At 39.9% G+C, this 24,399-nt stretch overlaps 1 protein-coding gene across 1 annotated transcript in view; it reads right to left on the bottom strand.

Annotated features, from left to right (window-relative positions):
* The window catches only part of LOC132402717 (ALK tyrosine kinase receptor-like), a 324,081-nt gene that overhangs the window by 26,542 nt on the left and 273,140 nt on the right, over nucleotides 1–24,399 (bottom strand). The window contains exons 14-16 of the mRNA XM_059985678.1: nucleotides 14,311–14,375; nucleotides 8,551–8,680; nucleotides 6,098–6,195 (exon numbers count right to left, since the gene is read on the bottom strand). Of these exons, the coding sequence (XP_059841661.1) occupies nucleotides 6,098–6,195; nucleotides 8,551–8,680; nucleotides 14,311–14,375 (293 nt within the window). The remainder of the gene's footprint in view (nucleotides 1–6,097; nucleotides 6,196–8,550; nucleotides 8,681–14,310; nucleotides 14,376–24,399) is intronic.

Raw genomic sequence — 24,399 nt, 5'->3', positions numbered from 1 at the left:
TTGATCTTTAGAAGGATGTCAGTAGAGAACATTGGTTAATTTACATGATTTATCCAGTCACTACTAAAGATTTACAATCATATACGTAAGTCATCTTCACCATCATTTATTCAGGAAAATGTAGCACTATCTAGAGAACTTGCATAGCATTGATAAATTAATCTAAACACAAGAACAAATGGTTTGGGGTAAAATATTAGTGAACTGATGTTGGCAGATGTCTGTAATGTAATTAAACAATTGCACACTTTCATTTGAGAAAGCAGATTATAATGAAACTGTCCTGCCAAGCCCTCTCAGCATGGTTTAGTTGGTCAAACTCTCACTTTAAGTTGTTGTTCAGGATTTCAGTACAAGATCTGTGCTAGCACTTCATGGGTCTTCTGTTAGAACTACATTAACGTGGTTCAGATATTAAGATTTCACTTTTAATCCAGGGAGAGCTGCAATTAGTTGCTGAGAAGTATAAAATCAGAATTTACCTGGTGAGTGAAGCAACATCAAGGACTCATTCATGAAGAGAAACTCTAATTGGGGCATCATGTTAACAAGTAATCCATTTAAAATTAATAATTCAATGTGATGAATGATGATACATAGAACTTCATGCATTACAAATTGTTTCAATGGTAAAACAGCTGCCAGTTCATCAGAGTTTTATTGCCTGCACTAAAATAATTTTATGAGGTTCTTTTGATTTGATAAAAAAATTTCTTTATATTAGAACATTGTGCAAATCACTTTGATATACAAGTAAGATAAGTCAAGGAAATCAATGAATTTTAACATCTGTTGTTAGGAAACTAACAGCATTATAATTAAGTATAGATTGAGTGAATATTTTGAAACTTTTCAGGTGGTAAGAGCAAACCAATACAGAACTGTAAAAGGAATGGTATACCCGACAAACTCAACTAAACTTTTTTAACTAAAATAATTGACAGAGTAACATCTGCTCTTGTGATTTGGACGTTCATTTGATTAGAAGGTCTCATAAGACACTGTTGTCAACAGCTGAAATTTGTGGAATTGAGGACAATTTATTGATCTAGCTGGGGAATTAGCAGTGTGGCACAATTACTCACCATATTTATAAACAACTTGCTCCAAAGGAAATAGGAACATTTGATAGTCTGCCAGTGTAGCAAAGATCATTATCATTCAAGACAATGTAGATACAAACAAGACCTTACTAAGAAATTTAAGAAGGATAAAGCAGAATAATTTCAGAAGACAATAAGCCAGGAATGAAGAGCTAAAAAAGCTTGGTGGAGGTGGGTTTAAGATGAGGGTGAGAAATTATTTATCCATGTACACAGATAATCAAAATGCCATCACTTGGTACAGAGCAAATCAGATAGTCAATAAAATCCTGGGTAATGGCCTTTATATCAAAAGACTGCAGTACAATGGGACAGAGGTAAAGATTCCCCACTTATACAAAACTTTGTTAGCCACAGGACAGCATTGTGAACAGTTCATATCTCATGGACAATGCATTGGAGGAAGTACAAAGGTTACTCACTAGAATGATTTTGAACTCCAAAGGTTAAACTAAGGGAGGAGATTAAAGAAACAAGTGTATATCTGCTTTCTGCAGAGATCCCTCCCCCTGCAATTCCCTTGTCCATTCGTCCCTCCCCACTCACCTCCTTCCAGATACTTACCTTTGCAAGTGGCAGGAGTGCTAACCCTGCCCATACACTCCTCCCTCACCTCCATTCAAGGCCCTAAACAGTCCTTTCAGGTGAGGCAACACTTCACCTGTGAATCTGCTGGGTTCGTCCATTGTGTCTGGTGCTCCCGATGTGGCCTTCTCTACACTGGTAAGACCGATTGCCAAGCACCTCTGCACCATCCACTAGAAGTGGGACTTCCCGGTGACCAAACATTTTAATTCCCATTCTCATTCCCGTTCCAAAGTGTTGATCCATGGCATTCTCTTGTGCCAGGATGAGGCCACCCTTAGTGTGGAGGAGCAACACCTCATACTCCATCTGGTACCTCCAACCTAATGGCATGAACATCAAATTTCTCCTCCTGGTGAACAGCTTCCCTCCCCGTTCTATAGCCCGTCTAACCTTTGACTTCTTCTCATTTGCCTATTATTTCCTCCTGGATCTCCTCCTTCCTTTTCTCCTATTGCCCGCTCCCCTCTTCTATCAGATTCCTTCCCCTTCATGCTTGACCTTTCCTAGCCATCTGGCTTCACCTACCAGCTAGCCTATTTCCCCTTCCCCCACCTTTTTATTCCGGCATTTTTCCCCTTCCTTCTCAGTCTTGAAGAAGGATCTCAACCCGAAACGCTGACTGTTTACTCTTCCTCATTAATGCTGCCTGACTTGCTGAGTTGCTCCAGCGTTGTGTGTGTGCTGCAGTGTATACACTACTAGCCATTAGGCCACATTTGTTTGAATGTGCCAGATCATCTGGAATTGCCATTGACAGGCGCAATTCTTTCAAACATACTTCGTGAATATTCCTTAAAATGGATTTGCTACACAGAGCAGCCTTGACCTGATCAGCAAGGTCCTGAACGTAGTTAGACCTCAAGCAATGTAATAGGATTACTTGGGCAGACCAAAACAAAGTCTGCTGAAAAGTCATTGTGAATACTCCAGAGTGATGACAAAGGCATGCTGTCAGCTTTGGCACCTCACAAAGTTGTTAATGACATTCCGAATCACTGCAAAACTTCAAAATCAAAGAGACTAAAATAACTGGTAAAAACAGAATAAACAAATTCCAGGCAGTAATAACTAGAAGGGACATGTTTCTTCATTTCCTACTACTGGGCCAAATGGGATATGCTCCAGGTTACTATGGAAAGTGAGGGAGAAGACTGCAGTGCCATTGGTGATGATCTCTGTATTCTCACTGGCCACAGGAGTAGTGCTAGAAGATTGTTATTCTGTTTGCAAATGTTATTCTTTTGTCCAAGAAAGGTAATTAGGATGATCTTGGGAATTATAGACCTGTGAGTCTTATATTGGTGGAGGGCAAACTATTGGAAAGGATTCTTAAACACAGGATTTACAAGCATTTGGAAAAGCATAATCTGATTAGGGATAGCCAGCATGGCTTTGTGAGGGGCAGGTCATGCCTCATGAGCCTGATTAACTTTGTTGGGTAAGTGATAAGTTGATGGAAGAAGAGTGGTTGTAGATGGAGTGTATTCCACCTGGTGGTCTGAAGTTTTTCACAGGGTGGAAAGTGGGTGAAAATGGCTAATGCAAGGTGGTGGGAGGAAAGGAGAGGGGAAAATGTCAGAAATGGGCTGGTTTACACACAGAGCGCTGCTAGGTGTAGTGGTAGATACCGATTCATTAGAGGTATTTAAGAGAAGCTTGGATAGGCACATGGATGCAAGAAAAGTGAAGGGCTATGTGGGAAGGAAGGGTTAGATTGATCTTGGCACAAGATTGTGGGCTGAAGAACCTGTACTGTGGTTTAATGTTCTTTCTTGCAACAAGCTCTGTGTCAGGTTTAACTAGGTGCAGCTCCCAAAAGCAGGCTGTTCAGTGTACATACTGGAAAATACCAGCTGTCTGGAATACAGGAAGAAATCACTGGCAGAATCCATGATTTCTGTATTCTTGTGGTGGTTGTGGTGTTGCCACCACCTAGGAGGGTAATTACTAGTACTTAGGAGAGTAAATGCCATACATTTCTATGAAACTGCTGCTAAAACCCAGGTAAATCCATGTTCATGGATTATCCCTTATCTCAATGAGTGCAGGAACAATCCCAACATGACTAAATTACCCATTGCTGTGTATTGTGTACTCTGCTTTCTTCCTTTTCCCCCTTGTCTACTTGTACTTCACTTTCTCTGTAGTTATTACATTTTATTCTGTATTATTTTATCTTGTAACACCTCAGTGACTTCTTAAGGTTGTCATAGCTGGGGCATGGCAGATAGTGGAGCAAAGCTCATGTTAGATGCTACTCAATGCTCGCAATGGCATGTGTCTCAAAAAGTCTTTGACAACCCAGCTCCCGGCCTTCCTGTGTTGCTTAGCTACTAAGCCCTGCGGAGCCATTTCTACTGACAGGAAAAGGGGCAAAGGCAGGTTACTGATACCTTAAAACCAGCCGCTTTGGGCAGATGGGGCTTGTTCGCTGTGGTTGGCAGCTCACCGAGAAGGAAAACTGACCTCAAACCTATGCTGCCTTGCGACTATGTCCATTCAAGGGAAAGGCTTCAGGAGTAAACTCGAGTGAACAATATGGAGCTGCAGTCACTAAGGCAGTCCTATGTTGAGTCCAACGCTGACTAGCAACTCCTGCAATGCTGCCGGTGCCAAACTGTATTGGTCTCTGCCATTCTTTTGGGCTTATCCGATGCGTGGAGAGGGGGAGCTTGCAATATGAGCTCTTCATATCGTACATCCCCGGCTTGCATATCTACTCAGCTAGAACGTAACATCTATGATCGACACTGAGCAGCAGAAAGCCTTTTCAATACCTCAATGCACTTTGCAATGATTTCATTTGCATGAACAGCATGCAGGACAAGCTATTCACTGGAACTTAGTACATGTGAAAATAATGAACCAATTCTATTTCCAATGCTTTGTGTTAAGAGATTTTTTTCTTCCTTTCATTATAATTTTTTTTAGTTCATGAGCCATGAGGTAATCTTACAGATCTATATAACCCTGGTTAGACCCCATTGGGAATATTGGATACTGTTCCGGTTGCCTTATTATAGGAAGAATGTGGAAGCTTTAGAGAGGGTGCAGATGAGCTTTACCAGGATGCTGCCTGATTTAGAAAGCATATCTCATGAGGACAGATCGAGTGAGCTAGGGATTTTCTCTTTGGAGTGAAGGAGGATGGCAGTTGATTTGATAGAAGTGTACAAGATGATAAAAGGCATAGATCGAATTGACAGCTGGAGACTTTTTCCCCAGAGCAGAAATGGCTAACACAAAGGGGAATAATTTTAAGGTGACTGGAGGAAAGTATAGGGAGGATGTTAGAGGCGAGATTTTTTTACACAGAGAGTGGTGACTGTGTGGAATCCCAGCCAGGGGTAGTGGTAGAGGCAAATATTTAGGACAAGAAAGAAACTCTTAGATAAGCATATGGATGATAGCAAAATTGAGGGCTGGATAAGATTAATCTTATAATAGGTTATAAATGTAGCACAGCATTGTGGCCCTAAGAGCTTGTACTGTGATGTAGTGTTCTATGTTCTATATTAAATTTCGAATGGATGGATTGTATCATGACAGTGATCCCACTTTTCAATCCCCAATAAATGTTTTCACCCAGATAAGGGAGCATGTAGGTAGGAATTTCCAAGGATTAAACCAGCATATGTTCAGATTACAAAAGACAGCCTCCTACAAAAAAAATACCTTATGCACTTAAATCTAAATATCTAAATGAACATTTCTTTAGGGAATGTGCGTAAAATATGAGTTTATTCAACTAACTGCAGAATAGGTTTATGACAAATGAATAGAACTATAATCCATCTGCTGATTGCTCACATAAAAAATGATGCCAGTATTCCTATTGTTGATTTAATGCATTCACTTACCACATTGCTCTTACACTGAAATACAAGACTGCTTTTTCTGCTTCACATGATTTTTGTGTTTTTTTTAAATTAGAGATATAATTTTAACTTGTTTATTCTTTGATCTTTTGAATGTAGCTTTGGGTGTTCTGTAATGTATTTGTGATCAGAACTGCTAACAATTCTGCAGTGGGTTTTTTTCTGGCAATTTTTTTTTATCAGAAAACTCAACCTTGGTTTACTAAAAGCAGTTTTGAAATTGAGGTCACCTGCATTAATCAAAAATTCTTTGCTATGTTATTTCAGTAGGTTATTGGAATAACAGGAAAATCAATTCAAAAAGAAATATGTCACAGAAATATTGCAAGATAGCACAGCCTCTTCCATTCCTACAGTGAATATAGAGGAAATTTTCATCGCATCCACCTCAGGGTGAAAGTGGAGTATATCTGTTTCATTTCTTGTAAAGCGGTGTAACAGCAAAAAGTCCCATTATAAAGATTATCAGAAACATACACAATTGGATAGCATTCAGTGATCCTGCTTGCCTAGCTTGTGGTTACATACCGATGAATGAAGTGGTTTTCCTCCAAATACTGGCAGCCCCGAGCAATGTCACGAGCCACATTCAGCAAGTCTAGCATGCTGAGAGTTGATGGCTGCCCCTGTGATATCAAAAGACATTTGATAAGTAGTTTTAACCAAGAAAGTATAAAACTGGCATGCTGTGAGTGGAAGTGATACATAAGAATAATGTGTTTAGATGCTGTCTCATGTTACCTGCTATGTAAGAAACAGGTATCCTTACAAGGGCAATGGAAATCTTACTGTAAGAACAGAACATACAATATAAAAGATGTTTAATTTCGCACCCCGCTGTAGTCACTTCTGTCAAAGTTATAATGAAAGTATGCAAGAGGGTGACAATCTTCAGTCCCAATAAAATCCAATAAACATTTAATTGCTTTGGTTACCAAGTGTGCTACAGATTCCACTGGTGTTTGCAGCTCTCCAATTTCTTAGCAAACTCTTTATTTCTTGAATCATTAATTTTGATGATCAGGAATCATCATCTTTATTCAGATCCTTTACGCTGTGCTCACTAAATTGAGGACCAAACACCAGCTCTACATTGTCAAAGTTAAGATCTGGCCCAGTGTCACTTGATCAATATTACAGGATCAATATTCCTACAAATTTCATCAATTTAAAATACCTTCAAGAATCACATTGCAAAATCCACATTCTTCTCAACACAAAATTAATGTTCCTCACGATTAAGCGCTATTAGACATAGCACACAACTTTTGACTATTAGTGACAGGTTCTACCATGCTATAGTGACAGTAATAATATTAAATTAACATGTAATTCAACATCTCACTTCCCTTCACTTTAAATCTTGTATGCAACTAACACTATTCTGTGGCACAGCTAACAGAGTCACTGTCTCAGTGCAACAAAGAGCTGGGTTCAATTCCAGTCTCGGTTACTGTTTATGTGAAGTCTGCATGTTATTTCAAGTGCCGGCTTCCTCTGGGAGTTCTGTTTTTCTCACACATTCCAAAGACATGCAGGTTCATTAGTTAGTTGGTCACTAATAAACTATCGCTAGTGTATAAATGAGTGGTAGAATCTGGTGGAGTTAAAGAGAATATGAGGAGAATAACGTACTGGGATTGGGATTAGTGTAGAATTAATTTTAGTGGTTAGTGATAGCTGATGGTTGGCATGGATTCAAAAATCTGAAGGGCCTGTTTCCATGATGTGCTTCTCAATGACTCTAGGGATACTTGCTCACAATTCTGATGAATGATTATCAACTGAAAAGATTAATATCCTTTTTCCACTAATGCTGTGTAAAAGCTGAGTTTTTCCTGCATTTTATTTTTTCTTCAGATTCCCACCATCAACAATATTTTGCTTTAATGTAGTTTGTTGGGAATCCTCATTCTCCAACTGAGAACACCAATTAAAATGGCTGTTGGGGGCTAGCCAGAGGGGAGGGTGCAGAAAATACTTTACTCTGACTTTAACTATTCCTGTCATTTATTATCCCAAAGCATGCATGAAAATGAAGGCTGAAATATAACAGTAACAATTGTAAACTTTAGAAAAAAGAGAAATGGAGAGGAAGTTGGGTATAAGATATGAAGGAAAATAAATCTGAATATGGATTAAAAAGGACTGGAAATCAGTTCCTGGCTTGCTTTGATTTTTACTAGATATCAGTTGAGTTAAGTGAAAAGTGACAAGTCCAATAAAAACGAACTATATGAACAAACGTTTGCTAGCTTTGCAAGATGTGGTCAATTACAGAGTGGATAGCTTAAAACCAAACTTTGCAATTAGCTGACTTCTCTTGGTTCATGCAGATAATATTGGCCGAACCTTAATTCTAAATAAAACATTGAATTCTTTGACTGTCAGGGCACTGAAATTACGTGATGTATTCCGTGCTCTTTTATCTAGTTTCAGTGAATGCTGCAGAAACTGACAACCAATATACTGTAATAAGGATTAGTTAGATTTCAAATGTCAGTGCCTTCATAAGTATATTACCCAGTCTATATAAAATAAAGAACTGCAGACTTCATTTCAATACTTTTTTCTACACTGAAGCTTTACCCTTAATCAGAGTCACAACAATTGAGAGACCAGTAACATCTGACACTTTGCCAAGCGTCAGATAAATGCTAACATTTAATCAGCATCATCTGGAAATGCATCAGTACCATGAGGACCCAAATAGAGTTCCTCAATGCATCAATGAAGAAACACCTCAGAGATGATCACTGAGATGTGAAGCAAACACTAAATGCTCACAATCTATGGCGAGGGAAGGAAATTACTAAAATTATTGAAAATCCTGACATCATCCTACTTTGCCAATAAATCTAATAATGGGCTTTTGACACTGGATTCTTTTAAAGCTGGAATCTGTCACTCCACAAGATTGATTCTGTTTGTGAAAAACAACTTTCAACAGATATTTCCATTAACATATGTTCGCATCTTACTGGTTTAGGTCGGTATTCTCGAAGGAAGGATTTCATGTCTCCCCCTGTCATCAGCTCCAGCAGAATGAAGCGAGGGAGAGCCTGCAGGCTGACTCCTATACATCGCACAATGTTTTGATGGCAGAACTTACTGCAACAGAAGAAGTACATGTTTCGCATCACAATGAAAAGCATTGACCACTTCAATGACAACAAATCAACTCGCTAGAAATCTGAGAGAAATGTGGAAACAACTGCACTGGCAGGACTTCATTCATGATAAATTTTATTTCAGCATCTATAGAAACATGCAGCCTTTGAGGTAAAAATGGCAAACTTTAATGAGACAAATGATGTAACATTACAGCTATTTGAAAAGTGTTTTTTCTCTGGGAATTGGAAATGTCCAGGTCCAAATGGCTGAGATTTCGTGATCAGATTAAGTACGTACATCTTCACTGGTCCGTGTTTACTGGTTTAGGAATGGAGGTGTGTTTGGAAATAGCAAATGTAATCTTCAGAAAGCAAAGAATGGTTGAAGGTTGCAGAAGCAGTCTTGGACAGGCAGGCGAACAGCTAGATGTGGTGGGTCAATTATCAGGCAGCTGGTTACATAGGCGAGTGTAGTCCTGTTTGCTCTCACTTGTATCCACCATGGGTGCAATCAACTAGGAACTTGCAATAGTGTCTGAGCTGATGGCATTGGCGCGGATCTTCTTGAAATAGATAATAGTTGAGGAAGTGCTCTCTTTTAACAGAAAATTCCAAAACGTCTAGTAAATTTGATACGGGAATTGAGAATTTTAATTTAAAATGCTTTCCTTCATAGCTCCTTATTCTCTGCGCTAGATTTATATAGCAAGGCATGCCCACAGTTTATCCTATGCTACTCAACTTGACACCATGTGGAAAAGCTTTCCTGGGAGCTGCTGAGACTTTACAGGCTCAGGGTAAATCTAATTCAATTTAAATGTGAGTTAAAATATGCTTTAAATGCTCATCTAGAAAGTTGACAACTTCTCTTGAAAGTTTCTTTAGGCTGAATTTAATGTTAATGAAACTCATTGCTATTGCAATTGGCAGAGTGAGGTCACACTGCAATGCACAGCGCATTCGTCCATACACATTATGAGTAGGGGTTGACCATTCAGCCCTGAAAGCCTGGTTTGCCACTTAGTGAGATTTTGGTGAATCTGACATAACGTCAAATCTGCAATTCAGAAAATCCAATAAAATCTTACATCATGAACATAAGAGATTCTGCAAGTGCTGGAAATCCAGAGTAACACACACACACACACACACACAAACTGTTGGAGGAACCCAGCAGGTCAGGCAGCATCTATGGAAATGAATAAACAGTTGACATTTCGGGCAGAGACCCATCATCAGGACTGGAAAGGAAGGGGATGAATCCAGAATGATAAGGTGGGTGGAGCGGAAGGAGTACAAGATAGGTGAAGACAGGTGAGTGGGGGAATGGGGGAAGCAAGAAGATGCTCTAGGGAATTGAAGGTTGTTGAGGAGATCAGCAGCATGCCTCATTTCCACCATAGATATTCAGTTTCTATACACTATGTCTCCTATCATAAAAGCCTTAAAGCTCTCTGCTTCTTCCTAGAAAACAGACACCACCAGTTTCCCCTCCACGACCACCCTCCTCCATCTGGCGGAATTAGTTCTCACACTCAACAATTTCTCTTTCAGCTTCTTCCACTTTCTCCAAGCTCAAAGTAAAGCCATGTGCTCCCGCAATGGCCTCAGCTATGTCCGTCTTTTCATTGGCCACGTGGAACAGTCCACGTTTCATGCCTTCCCCAGCAATGCTCTCCGACTCTTCCTACGTTATATTGATGACTGTATCAGTGCTGCTTCATGTATCCACAGCTTGACCATACCCTTTTCCCGCCCTATCTCCTGTAAAAATGCCATCCCTTTTTCCTAGTTTCGTTGTCTCTGCTGCATCTGTTACCAGGATGAATCTTGTTTCCCCAGAACATCCTTCTTTACAGAACAGGGTTCTTTTCAGCAGACAAAGCAACATCTGCCTATTCACATCCTCCCTGACTTCCTTTCAGGCAAGACAACACTTCACCTCTGCATCTGCTGGGCTCTTCTCATGTATCCAGTGCTCACAATGCCACCTCCTCTATGTTGGTGAGACCCGACATAGATTGGGCACCTTTGCTCCATCTGCAAAACCAAGTTTTCCCAGGGCCAACCATTTAAATTCCTATCCCCCTTCCCATTCTGACATGTCAATCCATAGCCTCCTCTACTGCCACGATGAAGCCTCTGTCTGGTTGGAGGAGCAACACTTCATATTCCATCTGGGCAGCCTCTGACCTGGATGGCATGAACATTGATTTCTCAAACTTATCATAATTTTACTGCCTCTTCCTTCCCTCTTCTTCCATTCCCCACCCTGGCTCCCCTCTTACCTCTTCTCCTCCCATTCCCATCACCCTGTTGCCCCTCCTCTTTCCCTTTCTCCCAAGGTACACTCTCCTCTCATATCAGATTCCTGCTTCTCCTGCAGTTTATGTTTTCCACCTCCAGTTTCTTAATTCATCCCCCTTCCCCACCCACCTGACTTCGCCTATCATCATTCTAGCTTGTACTTTCCCTTACCCCCCCCCCCCCCCACTTCCTTATTCTGGCTTCTTTTCTCTTCCTTTTTAGTCCTGATGAAGGTCTTGGTCTGAAATGTTGACTGTTTATTCATTTCCATAGATGCTGCCTGACCTGCTGAGTTGCTCCAGCATTTCCTGTGTGGTAATCTTACATCCATTTGTCTATCTCTCCCTTAAAAATATTCAAAAATATCCACTTTCATCACGCTTTGAGAAAGGGAGTTCCAAAGATTCATGATCTCCAAAGAGAAAAATATACTTTATCCTTTCTCTTGAAAGGATGACCCATTACTAATAAATAACCCGTCCCGGATCTAGATTCAGACACAAGAGAAAATATCTCCACATCTACCCAGTCAGGTCCTATTAGGACCTTAAATGTTTCAATCATATCCCTCTCACTCTTCTACACTGCAGTGAATACTATCCAGCCTGTCCAAACTCTGCACATGAAACAGCTAACTATTCCACATAACAGACTGGCAAAACTCTTCCTTCAATAAAAATAGAGGACATTCCAGATACGGCCGCATCAATACCCTATACAATGGAAACATACTCTTCCTCCCTCTGTATTCATTTGCCCTAGCAATAAACAATGTACTCACGTTACCTTTTCTAATTATACTTGCTGCACCTTCTGGGAACAGCTTCTTACCCTCCGCCATCAGTATTCAGAAAGGTCTATGAAACGCCCATAACTCTCAATCCCTCTTACATCTTCGCTAATACCTTCAATCTAACCCTCTCCCCACCCCTTCTTAACCACAACCATTTGTGAACTCCAGACTACATTCCAACCAGCCTGTAAAATCTAATCTATTTATATTGAGTTGGCTATTCCTACCCTCACATTTTGGCTGTGGTTTGATTATTTAATCTGAGATCAGATCATTAATCACAAACCAGTAAAGAAAGAAAACCAACAATGGACAGTGGAAAAGCCTTGTTCTTATAAAGATAAGGGCACCAAAAACCACTGGAGACGTTTGAATCAGGTTGCTGTGCTCAAACTCACTTCAAAATATTGCCGCATTACTTAGATGACACAGCAATTCCAGGAGTGCCTGAAATCATCCCCTTTGAGAGAACAATCTCCAGGCCAATCATTGAATTTGAGAATCTCTTAAAAATCATCCCTTCTTTTACAGAATCAACTGTTTTGAAACTATTAAAATGCTTTTTATTGTTTCAAGTCGTATATTTTTGGTGATTCTGCAGTCCTCATCAAAAGTTCAAAATACATTTATTATCAGAATATGTACATATTATACAACCCTAGGATTCATCTCCCAACAAGGAGCCACAAAACAAAGAAATCCAAAGAAGCTATTTTTAAAAAAAGAGCATCAAACACCTAATGTGCTGAGAGAGAAAAACACCAAATCACACAATCAATAAACGCAAGCAAATAGCGTGCTGAACTGAAGTTCACGAAAAGTTTGTTCTCAGACCGTTTGTTCAGTGCAGAGAAGAACAGAGAGCTAGATCACCCCTCCCTCAGCATGACCATTCCGATCTGGCCTGGCGTCTAAATCGTCATCCAAACATTGGGTTGTGTCACTTCGATGCTCTTTGGGGCCTGGATCCTGCTGCCTCAGTTCAACCTGAACCCGACCCTTCCGATTTGGCTCAGTGCTTAAGTCGATCGAATGTCGTGTGTTTTTTGCACTGGGCAACAGGACCACTTGCCTTGCTTCGGTTCTGCCTCACCGAATTGCCTCCAAGCCCAAAGGGATGTTACAGACCATTGCTTGCGGTGGATCAGAGGTGGAGAGGATCAGCAACTTTAAATTCCAGAGGATCTGTACTGTGTCCAGCACTCAAGTGCCGTGACAATGAAAACACAGCAGTGCCTCTACTTTCTTAGAAGTTTGTGAAGATTCAGCATGTCATCTAAAACTTTGACAAACTTCTGTTGATATGCTGTGAACAATATATTGACTGGTTGCATCAAGCTTTGTATGGAAACACCAATGCACTTGAATGGAAAAGCCTACAAATAGTAGAGGATGCATCCCAGTCAATCATGGGTAAAGCCATTCAGCATATCTACACTGAGCATTGGTGCAGGAAAGCAACATCCATCACCAAAGACCCTCACCATCCAGGCCATTCTCTCCTCACACTCCTGTCACCAAAAATACGGGAGCTTCAGAACCTACAACAGCATCAGGCTCTTGAACTAGAGGGGATGAATTTATTCAACTTCACTAACCCTGTCACTGAAATGTTCAGTGGACTCACTTTCAAGGACTCCTCAACTCAAGTTTTCGATATTTGTTGCTTATTAATCAATCAATCAATCAATTAATTAATTAATTAATTATTCTGGTTGTTTTTTGTTGTTTCTTTGTATATGCTGAGTATGCCCACAGAAAAAAACAAATCTTGGGGTTGTATATGGTGACATATATGTACTTTTGTGGCGACCCACTTCCCTGCGCACTAGAACCGGCTCACAAAGCGGTGCGCACCGGCATTGAGGCCGGTCCCAAAGAGGGCGCAAAGCCTGCTTCACCAGCAAGGGGAAAAGCCCGCGCACGGGACGGGACTGTGAATACGCGCCCCCTACGGCATTCACGCCCGGGGAGGGTGAGATCAGGAAGGCTTTAAAAGCGAGGCTGTGAAGTTTGAATAAACCTCTTTTGCAACTGCAGCTCACCGACTCCGTGTCGTTATTTCAGCGCTGCGTGTAGCACACCGCTACACTTTGATAATAAATTTACTTTGAACTTTTGAATATTGATTTACTGTGAATGCCCGCAAGAAAGTGAATCTCAGGGTTCTTTTCTGCTGATATATATGTACCTTAATTATAAATTTACTTGAAAGCTATAAATCTGTCAGAGCTTCAGGTGCCCAGAGTAATTCGCTTTCCTTGGCCTCAGTTTATTTATAGCCATCTAAAGGAATGTTTTCACAGATTCTTCAATTAGACTAAAGGAGATCATGTTTGATTTGCCCATGTCGTGGATCATCCTGCCAATATCTAAAAGAAAGTGTTGACCATTGTGTTTGTCGGGGGAAGGGAGTGGATTGGTATGAGAATTGGAGAGAGGAGTAAATGAGGGAAGACTTAAATAAAGCAGTAGTTTAGCAAGCAATCTTACTGATTCCTCTTACTATTTTTTTCAGGCAATCTTACCTGATTATCAGTGCTTCCATCAAGAAATCCAGCTCATCCTGCTCAGAGCAAACTTCAGGCAATGTCTAAAGGGTATAGAAGATAAGACGTGACATTTTTCAGTAGAATATAGCATGTTTTCTCCACTACACCCATGTATATTACTGTACAAAATCACTTGTTGGCTTGGATATCTATTGACCAAAATGAGGCGTATTTTGTCCTGCATTGGTAAAGTAGAATTACCTGTTGTCTGCAGATGGTTTTCACACTGGTGCTAAAAGCTGTTCACATTCCGTCCTCAAGGATACTAGCATGTAGCCATACAATATTATCTCTAAAATCTGCTCATTTTTTGAACAACACTAATCTGCTTTAACTGAAATCATTGACAGTATAGGCACACTTTTTGCTTGTTTTTTTTTTGCTGACAGCGAGTTGACTACATATAGTAGCTGGTATGATCTTTGGAATAGACCCTTAAAATGCTGGCTGCTCGACCGCTATGATGTTGAGCAGGATCACTGAGTTTTCTGTGTTGGTTATCATTCTTTTTAATTTGGATACACAGGTGTGTATTGGTAACAGGCAAAAACCACATTGTCCTTGCATTTCACTAATGTAGCAATTGTGTATGAAGTCAGAGCTCTAAGACTAAATTTGCCAATATCACATAACCTAAGTGTATCATTGATGAGGTGACAATTCTCCCATCAACAGTATGTACTCATGACCCTACGTTATTTTGGGTCTGGGATCATTAGGTCATATGTGCAATTCTGGAAGAAACCCCTGCTGCGGTCAACCCCAAAAAAACTCCATTGGCAAGAATAAAGAGTCAAGGGGTTTGGAAGCATATTGGCTGTGCACACCACAGGAGGAAAATCAAACAGGATCTTTCAAATATACAATATCTTCCTCCTCTAGTGCCCAAGTAATTCTGGGATGAAGGTGCTCAGAGGAAGAGAAGGAAAAGTAGGAGTTTCATCAACAAGGCAATTCTTTGCTGCAACTCAAAAAAGACTTGTCGAATTATTGTCATTCGCAAATGGTAGAATATTGTTGCCCGTTTTCAATGAGAAATTATATAGCTATAAGAACTAACAGAGCTCAGAACATGAGCCCAACTCATATACCTACTAGCAACACATATAAATGCTGGAGGACATCATCTGTGGTCAGGAATAAGCTGTCAACACTTTGGGTTGAAACCTTTCATCCAGACTGGGAAGAAAGAAGGAAGAAATCAGAATAAGACAGCAGGGGTAGGGGATGGGGTAGGCGGGTAACTGTACATACTAGCTCCGTTTTACCATAAAATAAATGTGATATGTGTTGGAAACCACTGTTTTTAATACTTTTCATAAGATAAATTATTGTAAGACTAAAGTTGTATTTTAGTTATTTGTCCTTTTTAATAAACTCATGTATTTTTCTCAATATGTGATGGTCCATCCTCACTTAATAGCAGAAAGTGGTGTAACAGTTAAAATATCACCTTTCTCATTTTTCCACATAATGTAAGTGACTGGCTTGTTTTACCTAAGGAATTTTCTTATCTCGGTTATAAAGGTGATGGATTTTTCAGAGGTGCCATCTTTCCTTTTCTTTCATCTTCACATTCATTGCTGTTCACTCATCTCTTTGCTTCATTTCTCAGCAAATTATTTAGTTTGCTTGGTACTTGTATATTTGTTTGTACTTAAAATAAACGATCGTTAAGAGTTTAAGACTGCTCATTCACCCCTGACTCCTGGTAGAACCCTAAGGATCGGAAAATAAACAGAGATCCAACAGATGCATCGAACATTGCAGCTTATTTTTCAATACAGAATCAGGATGTTAAGGCTCATGGAATAAAAATGATCAGTGATGCGCTTGGGCTGCAGACATTAAATTACCCCATCTGTTCTCATATTTGACAGAATGTGGTCAAAGATGGATTTTCTAGCTTTTCTCCAACTTAACTGGCATTTCTAAAGGAATCACTGAAGAGGAAGAAAGTAAACAATTGAGAGGTAAACAACTGATGGCGGGTGGCAGGCAGCTGTTGGCAAGAGATTTTGCATTACAGACTCTAGCCAAGTTGGCAGCTAAGACTATATCATATCCATCAGCACAGCAGAAACAGATAACCTTGCAGTCCGACGAAGGGTCTTTGACCTGAAAGGTTAACTCTGTTTACCTTTCCATCAATGTCACTAGACTTCCATGTGATTACAAGATTTTGTTTATTTTAGATAAATTCTGTGAATACTCTGTTTGTGACAAATGACTTTTGATGTTCTGCATCTATGGTCACATTGGTTTTACTGTATCGGAGACAACCTCGTCCCCAGCCCTCCCTCCTGTATTGTTTCATTTTCCATGTTCTACATTCTGACAGGCTCTTAACTTGAACCATTAGCTCTCTTTCTTTTCCTACAAATGTAACCTGACTCGAAGAGTACTTCCAGCATTTCCATTTTTATTGCATATTATTTTTGTCACGGTAACTTATGGGGATCTTAAATAGAATAATAGAAAAGTCTAACACAGGAACCTGCCATAGTGTCTGAGCCAGCCATGATGCTAAATTAAACTAATCCCATCTGCTTGTGCATGGCCTATGTCCCTCCATTCCCTGACTGTGCAAAAATCTCTTCAAAGTACTTGCTTTCATCACCTTCCCCAGCAGCCCATGCCAGACTTCGTAATTCTCATTTAACTGTAGAGTTTTCTTCTCTCAGCTTAAAGATATGCTCCCTTGTATTTGATATTTTTATCCTGGGATATAGACCCTGACTATCTACCCTCTCATAACTTTAGACACTCTCTACCAGGAAGTGCCTCAGCCTCTGACACTCCAGAGAAAATATTCCAAGTCTGTCCTCATAGTAAACCAGGCAACAGCCTGAGAGTGAAGCAAGAAATGATGAAATCAAGTGGGATTGTTGCATTCATGTGGGAAATGCTGATCCTGAGGCGAGAGTTCATCATCTCCCAGGAAAGAATCATGCAGCGTTTGGAAGTTAGGAGGCTGGCTTAGTTGATGGAATCAGTCCTTACAATTTACATCCTGAAGTATGCAATGAGCACTCGAGGCAATCTGTTTCCTTTATATTATTACAGAACAGATTGCAAACATTAGATTATGAAGAAAAAAACTCATGCTGTTATGGTTTACATCCACTGCTGTTTTCGATATTTTAACCAATATTAGTCATTTTCTAAATTCTTTATTGCTGGGAAATGAGGAAGTGCATTCCTAAAACAATTCACTTCCTGCAAAACAAATGAGTTTTGGATAATAACCGCAATGTGATTTTTGAAAGGTAATATCAGTGTAGCCATTATCAAAATGAGCAGCCCTGAGTCAACACTGTTTACAAATGCCTCAGTAAATTCTACCATTAAACTTACACTCAAATCTAATGGGAAGAACTTTTATAACCATGAAATAAAACAAACGAGCTTATTAAAAACAAAACAGTTTTGTTTCACATCAGCAATGTAAACAAAAGCTCTATTAATCTGAAACTCTATTTTGTTTTAATCAGCAATTTACATTAGAAATACCTTCTATAATGCTTTCGAGCAAAATTTCTTGCTGTATGTAAATTCAACTTATGCATTCTTAACATTGGTCTGAAATAGATTAATTTTATTCAACCCCTTTTCTCCATTTTGCTTTTGGAATATATAAGCCTAAGATCTCTGGAGACATAAATGGAAAGGAAATTACGGGTAGCCTGTCAATTTCTGATTGTATGCTGCAAGAAGCAAGGAGAACTGGACACCAGCGTCCACTGGATGTCCTTTTGAAAGATGAGCCTTAATGGGGTCAATATGCAAGTGGCCATACTCTGGGTCTAGACGGTAATATTTTATAAAGCTGTTACTTTATAAATTAGAACTTAAATTATATCTGCATTCATTGTCTCAAGACTACATGATTCACATGAAAGGTGCATTAAGTTCAAGTCAAGTTCAAGTTCATTGTCATTCAAGCCTATACGTGTATACTGCCAAAAGAAATGACATTTCTCCAACCTTGCACCTTGCACCACATGGTACATTTACTGCATGAACAATATGATATTATCACAAATAAATTAACAAATAATAAAATATATTCCAGAGGATTGATATTTAGCTTAAGGTCCCATTTACAACACGAGTTAAAAAGTAAATAGTATTAATGCTACTGGTGCTTTGTTTGTGAGGAGACATAGGTGGTAGCAGGGAGGTCTGGGAGAAGAAGTTGTTTCAGTACTGCTTGGATGCCAATTGTGCTGGTGGGTATTATGGAGGGGTTAATACTCTGTTCACATAATCAGTTCATTGTGAAGGAGAAACAGGTGTGCCAGACAAAGAAGACCTTTTAAATTATTGCCATTGCTATTACTGGTAACAGTCATGTCTGATTCCTTCCCTGTTTGAGATGAGTTTGAACTTGGGGAGTTGGTATCTACCTCGCAGCTTCCCTTTATTTTGATGAACAGGGCAAATGTGGAAAGCTCCTTTATCCATTTCTAGTAGAATCAAGGGCAAACAACGGCAGATAAAACTCAATCTGGGGAAGTGTGAAGTGAGACACTTTGGAAAGTTGGCCTTGAAGACAGAGTGTAAGGTTAGTGGCAGGACTCTTAGCAGTGTGGAGGAACAGAGAGATTTTGGGCTCAAAGACAAATAAATCCCTCAAAGTTGCCACATAACTTGATTGGGTGGTGTGTTGGCCTTCATTAGCTGAGGGAAAGTTGCAGCTCTGTAAAACTCTGGTTAGACCACACCTTGAGTATTGTGTTCAGTTTTGGTCACCTCACTAGAGAAAGGATGTGGCAGTTTCATAATGGGTGCAGAGGAGAATTACCAGGATACCACCTGGATTAGAGAACATATCTTATGAGGAAAGGATGAGCAATTTTGGGCTTTACAGTTCGGAGTGAAGGAGGCTGAGAGATGATTTTCTAGAGGAGTACAGGATTATAGGAACCATAGATAGAGACGAAAGCCAGCACCGTTTTCCCAGGGTAGCAATGGCCAATATCAGAAGACATCAGTTTAAGGTGAGTGGGGGAAAGTTTAGGGGAAATATCAGAACTAGGTTTTCTTTTCACAGAGAATGGTAGGTATCTGGGATGCATTGGCCAGAGTGGTGGAAAAGGCTGATACAAAAGGGAAGAACGTACCAAATGCATAAACAAAAGCAAAAACAAATGGACAACAGTTTTCTCTTGCATCTTCTGAATGAAAGATGTCAAAGTAACCAATGATTTGTTGACCTCGCAAACTTGGTGCCTGAGTACGTTTTTCATTTAGTGGCTTGGAAGTGGAGTGGTGGTGAGAGACAGAAATCACTGGTGCAAATTCATACAAGTCATTCTTCACCACAGCTGTGCCAACAATGATATCCTGTTGGGTATTTATGACTAGCTTCAAGTTGTGCTAACTTTTCTACTATCTAAAAGAAAGCTTAAGCTTGAACATTTGTGCAATTGGAACAGATGTTGTTCTTGTTCAGTGAACTTCACAATCAGTGCACATCAAAGTTTCCAATGCTTTTCTTCATTTCATTTCACAACTTCACAGAAAAAAATTGTTGCCATTTTATTAGCTTTAGTTTTCTTTATTAAAATAAAACACATTTTTATTAAGATCAACACACAAAGTGCTGGAGTACCTTAGCAGATCAGGCAGCATCTATGGAGGGGAACAAACAGTTGTGTTCATGATTTTTATAAAGGTATTTCTGAACTATATACATCGAATCTACAGATTTTATGTATGGTACCTAAATATTAGGCTGGTTCTTTTTTTTAAAATGATAATTAAATGCCAGCAATACCAGCACTTTTTCATAGAATTTCCCAGATTAGGCTTGATAGTCTCTCATGCACAAGTATGAAGCATTTGTTGTAAGCTATGCCCTTTGATGTAAGCACCATTCCAACTTCACACTATCCCTTATTGTTTCCCCCAATTATTGTTTTGTTTGTTTATTTATTTAGAGATACTGTGTGGAACAGGCTCTTCCAGTCCGAAGACCCACACTGTCTAGCAATGCACAAATGCACCTATTTAACACTCACCTAATCAAAAGCCAATTTATAATGAACAGTTAACCTATAAAATGGCACGTCTTTGGACTGTGGAAGGAAGCTGCAGCATCTGGAGAAAGTGCACGCAGTCACGGCGAGGATGTACAAGCTCCTTACAGACGCCATTGGAATTGAACTCTGAACTCCGACACCCAGAACTGTAGTTGTGTCGCATTGACTGCTACTCAACCATGGTGCCCAATCACTCTATTTCTTTCTTCTGACACTCCCTCTCTCCTTGTCACCATAGTTCCAATTCTTTTCCATTCCTAATATCCCATCCCAATAAAATCTTTGGAGGTCCCAAGCAGATTATATATGGGAAGCTGTCCTAAAGTTTAGGCATACCAAGGAGATCAGCTGAAAGCTGTGGCCTACTTCTGTTTAATGGTTGAGCAGAGGCATGAAGAAATTAAAGAACTGGGGAGTGGGTATTTGGAACTGTTTCACACAGGACACACATTGTGCGATAATTACATGAGCCATCTGGTAAACATACTGTTATTCTGTTTTACGCTGACAGCTTCTTCACTCTGCTCCCATTATTGCAGTCACCATCAATTGCCAGGCTTAACTTTAAGGTGTTTTGTGTTTTTTTGACAAGGTGATGAGAGAAATTGATGAGGGTAGGGCTGTGGATGTTGTCTGCATGGATTCTAGTAAGATGTTTGACAAAGTCCCTCATGGGAGGCTAATCAAGAAGATTAAGACGCATGGGATCCCTGGCAAATTGGCAGCTTAGACTCAGAAATGGCTTTCTCATAGAAGGCAAAGTGCAGTGGTTGAAGGGACTTATTTGAGGTGGAGTTACGCAGGGAGCTGTGTTGGGACTGCTAGTGTTTGTAATGTATATAAATGACCTGAATGAAAATGTAGACGGGTGGGATGATACCAAGATTGGTGGCATTGTGGATAGTCTTGAATACTGGCAAAGAATACAGCACGATATAGATCAATTGCAGATATGTGCCGAGAAATGGCAGATGGAGTTTAACCCAGAAAAATGTGTGGAGTTGCATTCCTTAATAGTGTTGCTGAGTAGAGAGATCTTGAGATCCAAGTTCATAGCTCCTTGATAGTGGCTACACAGGTCGGTGAGGCGGTTAACAAGGCTTATGGAAGGCTTTCTTTTGCTAGTTGAGGCTCTGAGTTGAAAAGTCAGGAGGTTGTGTTGCAACTTTATAAAACTCTGGTTAGGCCACCACATTTGGAGTATTGCATACATTTTTGGTCTCCTCCACAAGAGGAAGGACGTTGAGACTTTGGAGAAGCTGCAACAGTGGTTTGCCAGGATGCTGCCTGGTTTAGAGGGCAGGTGCATTCATGAGAGGCTGGATAAACAGGTTGTTTTCTCAGGAAGCTGAGGGGAGATCTGATTGAAGCTGAGGGGAGATCTGATTGAAGTTTACGAGATTATAAGAGGCACAAATAGAGTGGATAGGGGGTATCTGTTTCCCTGGGTTGAATTGTCTGATACCAGAGGGCATGTATTGAAGGTGAAGGGGGTAGGTTCAAGGGTGTAAGTCTTTTACCCAGAGTTGTGGATGCCTGCAATGCATTGCCTGATATGGTGGTCGAGGCAAATATAGTAGGACTGGTCTCCCCACCTGATCTTCCTCCTCTGAGCCCAATGGAGACCCTCCTGGTTCATAAGGAACGCAGGATGGAGTGCACCTCTTGGCCTGTGTTGGATCATCACTGCTCCATCCATGTTTGTTTGTGTAGCTGAATACTTCCAGTTGATAGGAGGTTTGAGCTGCATTGTTCTGCAAGTGGCCACGGTTTCGAATAGTGGCTTATACACTTTACATTTGGATAGGCACATAGGTGTATGGAAGATGGAGGGATATGGACATGGTTGTAGGCAGGAGGGATTAGTGTTCGGGTACAATTCTTAAAAACTAAATGAACATATCGTTGACAATCTTCAAAGCTTTTTAGTATTGATACTGTTTTGTTTTCTAGTTGACATTTTCTGTTTTTTCAGTTACTTTTGCTAGAACAAAGATGACCTGAAAGCTTCTGTGGACGGAGATTCCAGCCACAACCATCCCAACTATTGATTAACTAACTGTACCTGTGACTATGTTTGATCTGCCAGGTGACAAAATCAGTTTAGTCTGCCAGCTTCCTTGAACTTAATCGCAATGGTGCAAAAAACTTAGCCAGTGCTGCAGGCAAATTAACACAACCCAATTGTCTTTTGTTGATTAAGCATGGGCCTACATGACCTCATTGTTTACTTCTTTATAGCAAGAAGCTGAGCAAGGAATATTGGTTAGAAGTTTAACATTGCCACAGACAACTCTGACCCTTTGGAAAGTTCACACTGCTGTGCTAGATAGAGGAGGTTAGCAATAATTCTCTTGGGTCCTGGACAGCGAATATCCATCACAACAAATGCATGGGTGCAGTTTAAAAAGCATATTGAAAATTGGCATTTGAGAGCTGCACTAGCTTATTAAATGTCAGGAGACTTTATTTCTCTGCCTCTTTTTTTTAAAGGGAAGGATGCAGTAGCTTCTGTAATCTTGTCATCTGCAAATCATATCAATAGATCAAGAACTGAAAGGCTCAATTATTCTTAATCATTACTTCAGTATAGCAATTCCCGAATATAACTTTAACCTTGTTATACAACGATGAATTTTGCTCCAGTTTTGTACTTGTAAAAATTGTGTATGATTTTTGTTTTTTCTTGTGAATGCTGCATATCTGATGCTAAATGCATGTGATGCTGCTGCAAGTTGTTAATTGCATACATATTTACTGTATATTGTGCATATGACAATAAACATGACTTTGACTTTGAAAATAACATTCACCCATTTCAAATGTGCAAATTAGATGTTGTATAAACCTGAGTCACCAAAAACAATCCTAAAATTGTACAACTCACTTTAAGAAATTACTTTCCCTGTTTCCACCTATTTATGTTGGTAGAATCCAACCTGTCTACCAACAGAACCTTGGGATTAAAAAGCTCATATCTGCTCCCTTATTTGTCCATTGCCAGCTGGGTAGCAGGTGAATGCCAGTAATGTGAATCCTCCAATCATGAAAAGAAGGTGCTGGTGAAAGAAGGGAAAACAAAGATGAAGAAAGAGAGTAAAGATAAATAGAGGAAGAGAGGGAAGATGGGAGAAACAGAGAGTAGAGATGAAAGGACATGAAATAGTCTCCTGTTTGAGTCCAGTTACTGCAAATATTCTAATCAGAAGCAGGGAACAGGTAATCAAGTTACTATGAAGAAAGAGGGAGGAATATAAAAAAGTACAAGCTTAACTAATGGGGCTAACAACCAATCTGCTGGAGGAACTGAGCAGTATCTGTGGTGGGAAAAGCAGTAGTCAACATTTTGGGTTGAAACCCTGCAGCAGACATGGGACAAAAAGTTGACATGTCTCTGACCCGATGAGCTGATCGTAGCTAGAGTCATGTAAAGAAGTGGCTACATTTAGATATTGGATGCATTTGTTCTAATTTAGTAAAATTCCCTGAATTCTTGATAGAGATCAAAGTGACATCAGTCTTTAAGAAAGGTGGGAGAAAGATATCAAGAAATTATAGACTAACAAAAAAACTTCTGTCCTTGGGAAAATCTATTATTAAGACGGTAGTAGAAAGACCATCAAGAAGTCATAAGAAAATTAAACAGAATCAACAGGATTTTATGGAAGGGCAACCATATTTGACAGTTTGCTAGAGATCTTTGAGGATGGTACAAAAAGGGTAGATAAAGAGGAGCTGGTAGATGTAGTGTATTTAGATTTCAAGATGCCACATAAAAGATGCTGAAAATAATGTCACACAAGATTGGGGTAACCTAATGCCATAGATAGGCAAGTAGCTAACTAACCAATGACGCAGGATAAAGGATCATTTTTGGATTAGCAACCTGTAATAGGTGGACTACCACAGGATCAGTGCTGGGGTATAGATGGTTGATTATCTATATTAGTGAGCTGAATGAAACAGATGAATGTAATATGGCCAGATATGCTGGCGGTAGGTGAGCAAATTGTAGGGA

Source organism: Hypanus sabinus, chromosome 12 (genome assembly GCF_030144855.1).
Source record: "Hypanus sabinus isolate sHypSab1 chromosome 12, sHypSab1.hap1, whole genome shotgun sequence".
NCBI classification, from domain to species: Eukaryota; Metazoa; Chordata; class Chondrichthyes; order Myliobatiformes; family Dasyatidae; genus Hypanus; species Hypanus sabinus.
The sequence above is the reverse complement of the archived record's forward strand: the minus strand, read 5'-3'. Positions and strand labels throughout refer to the sequence as shown.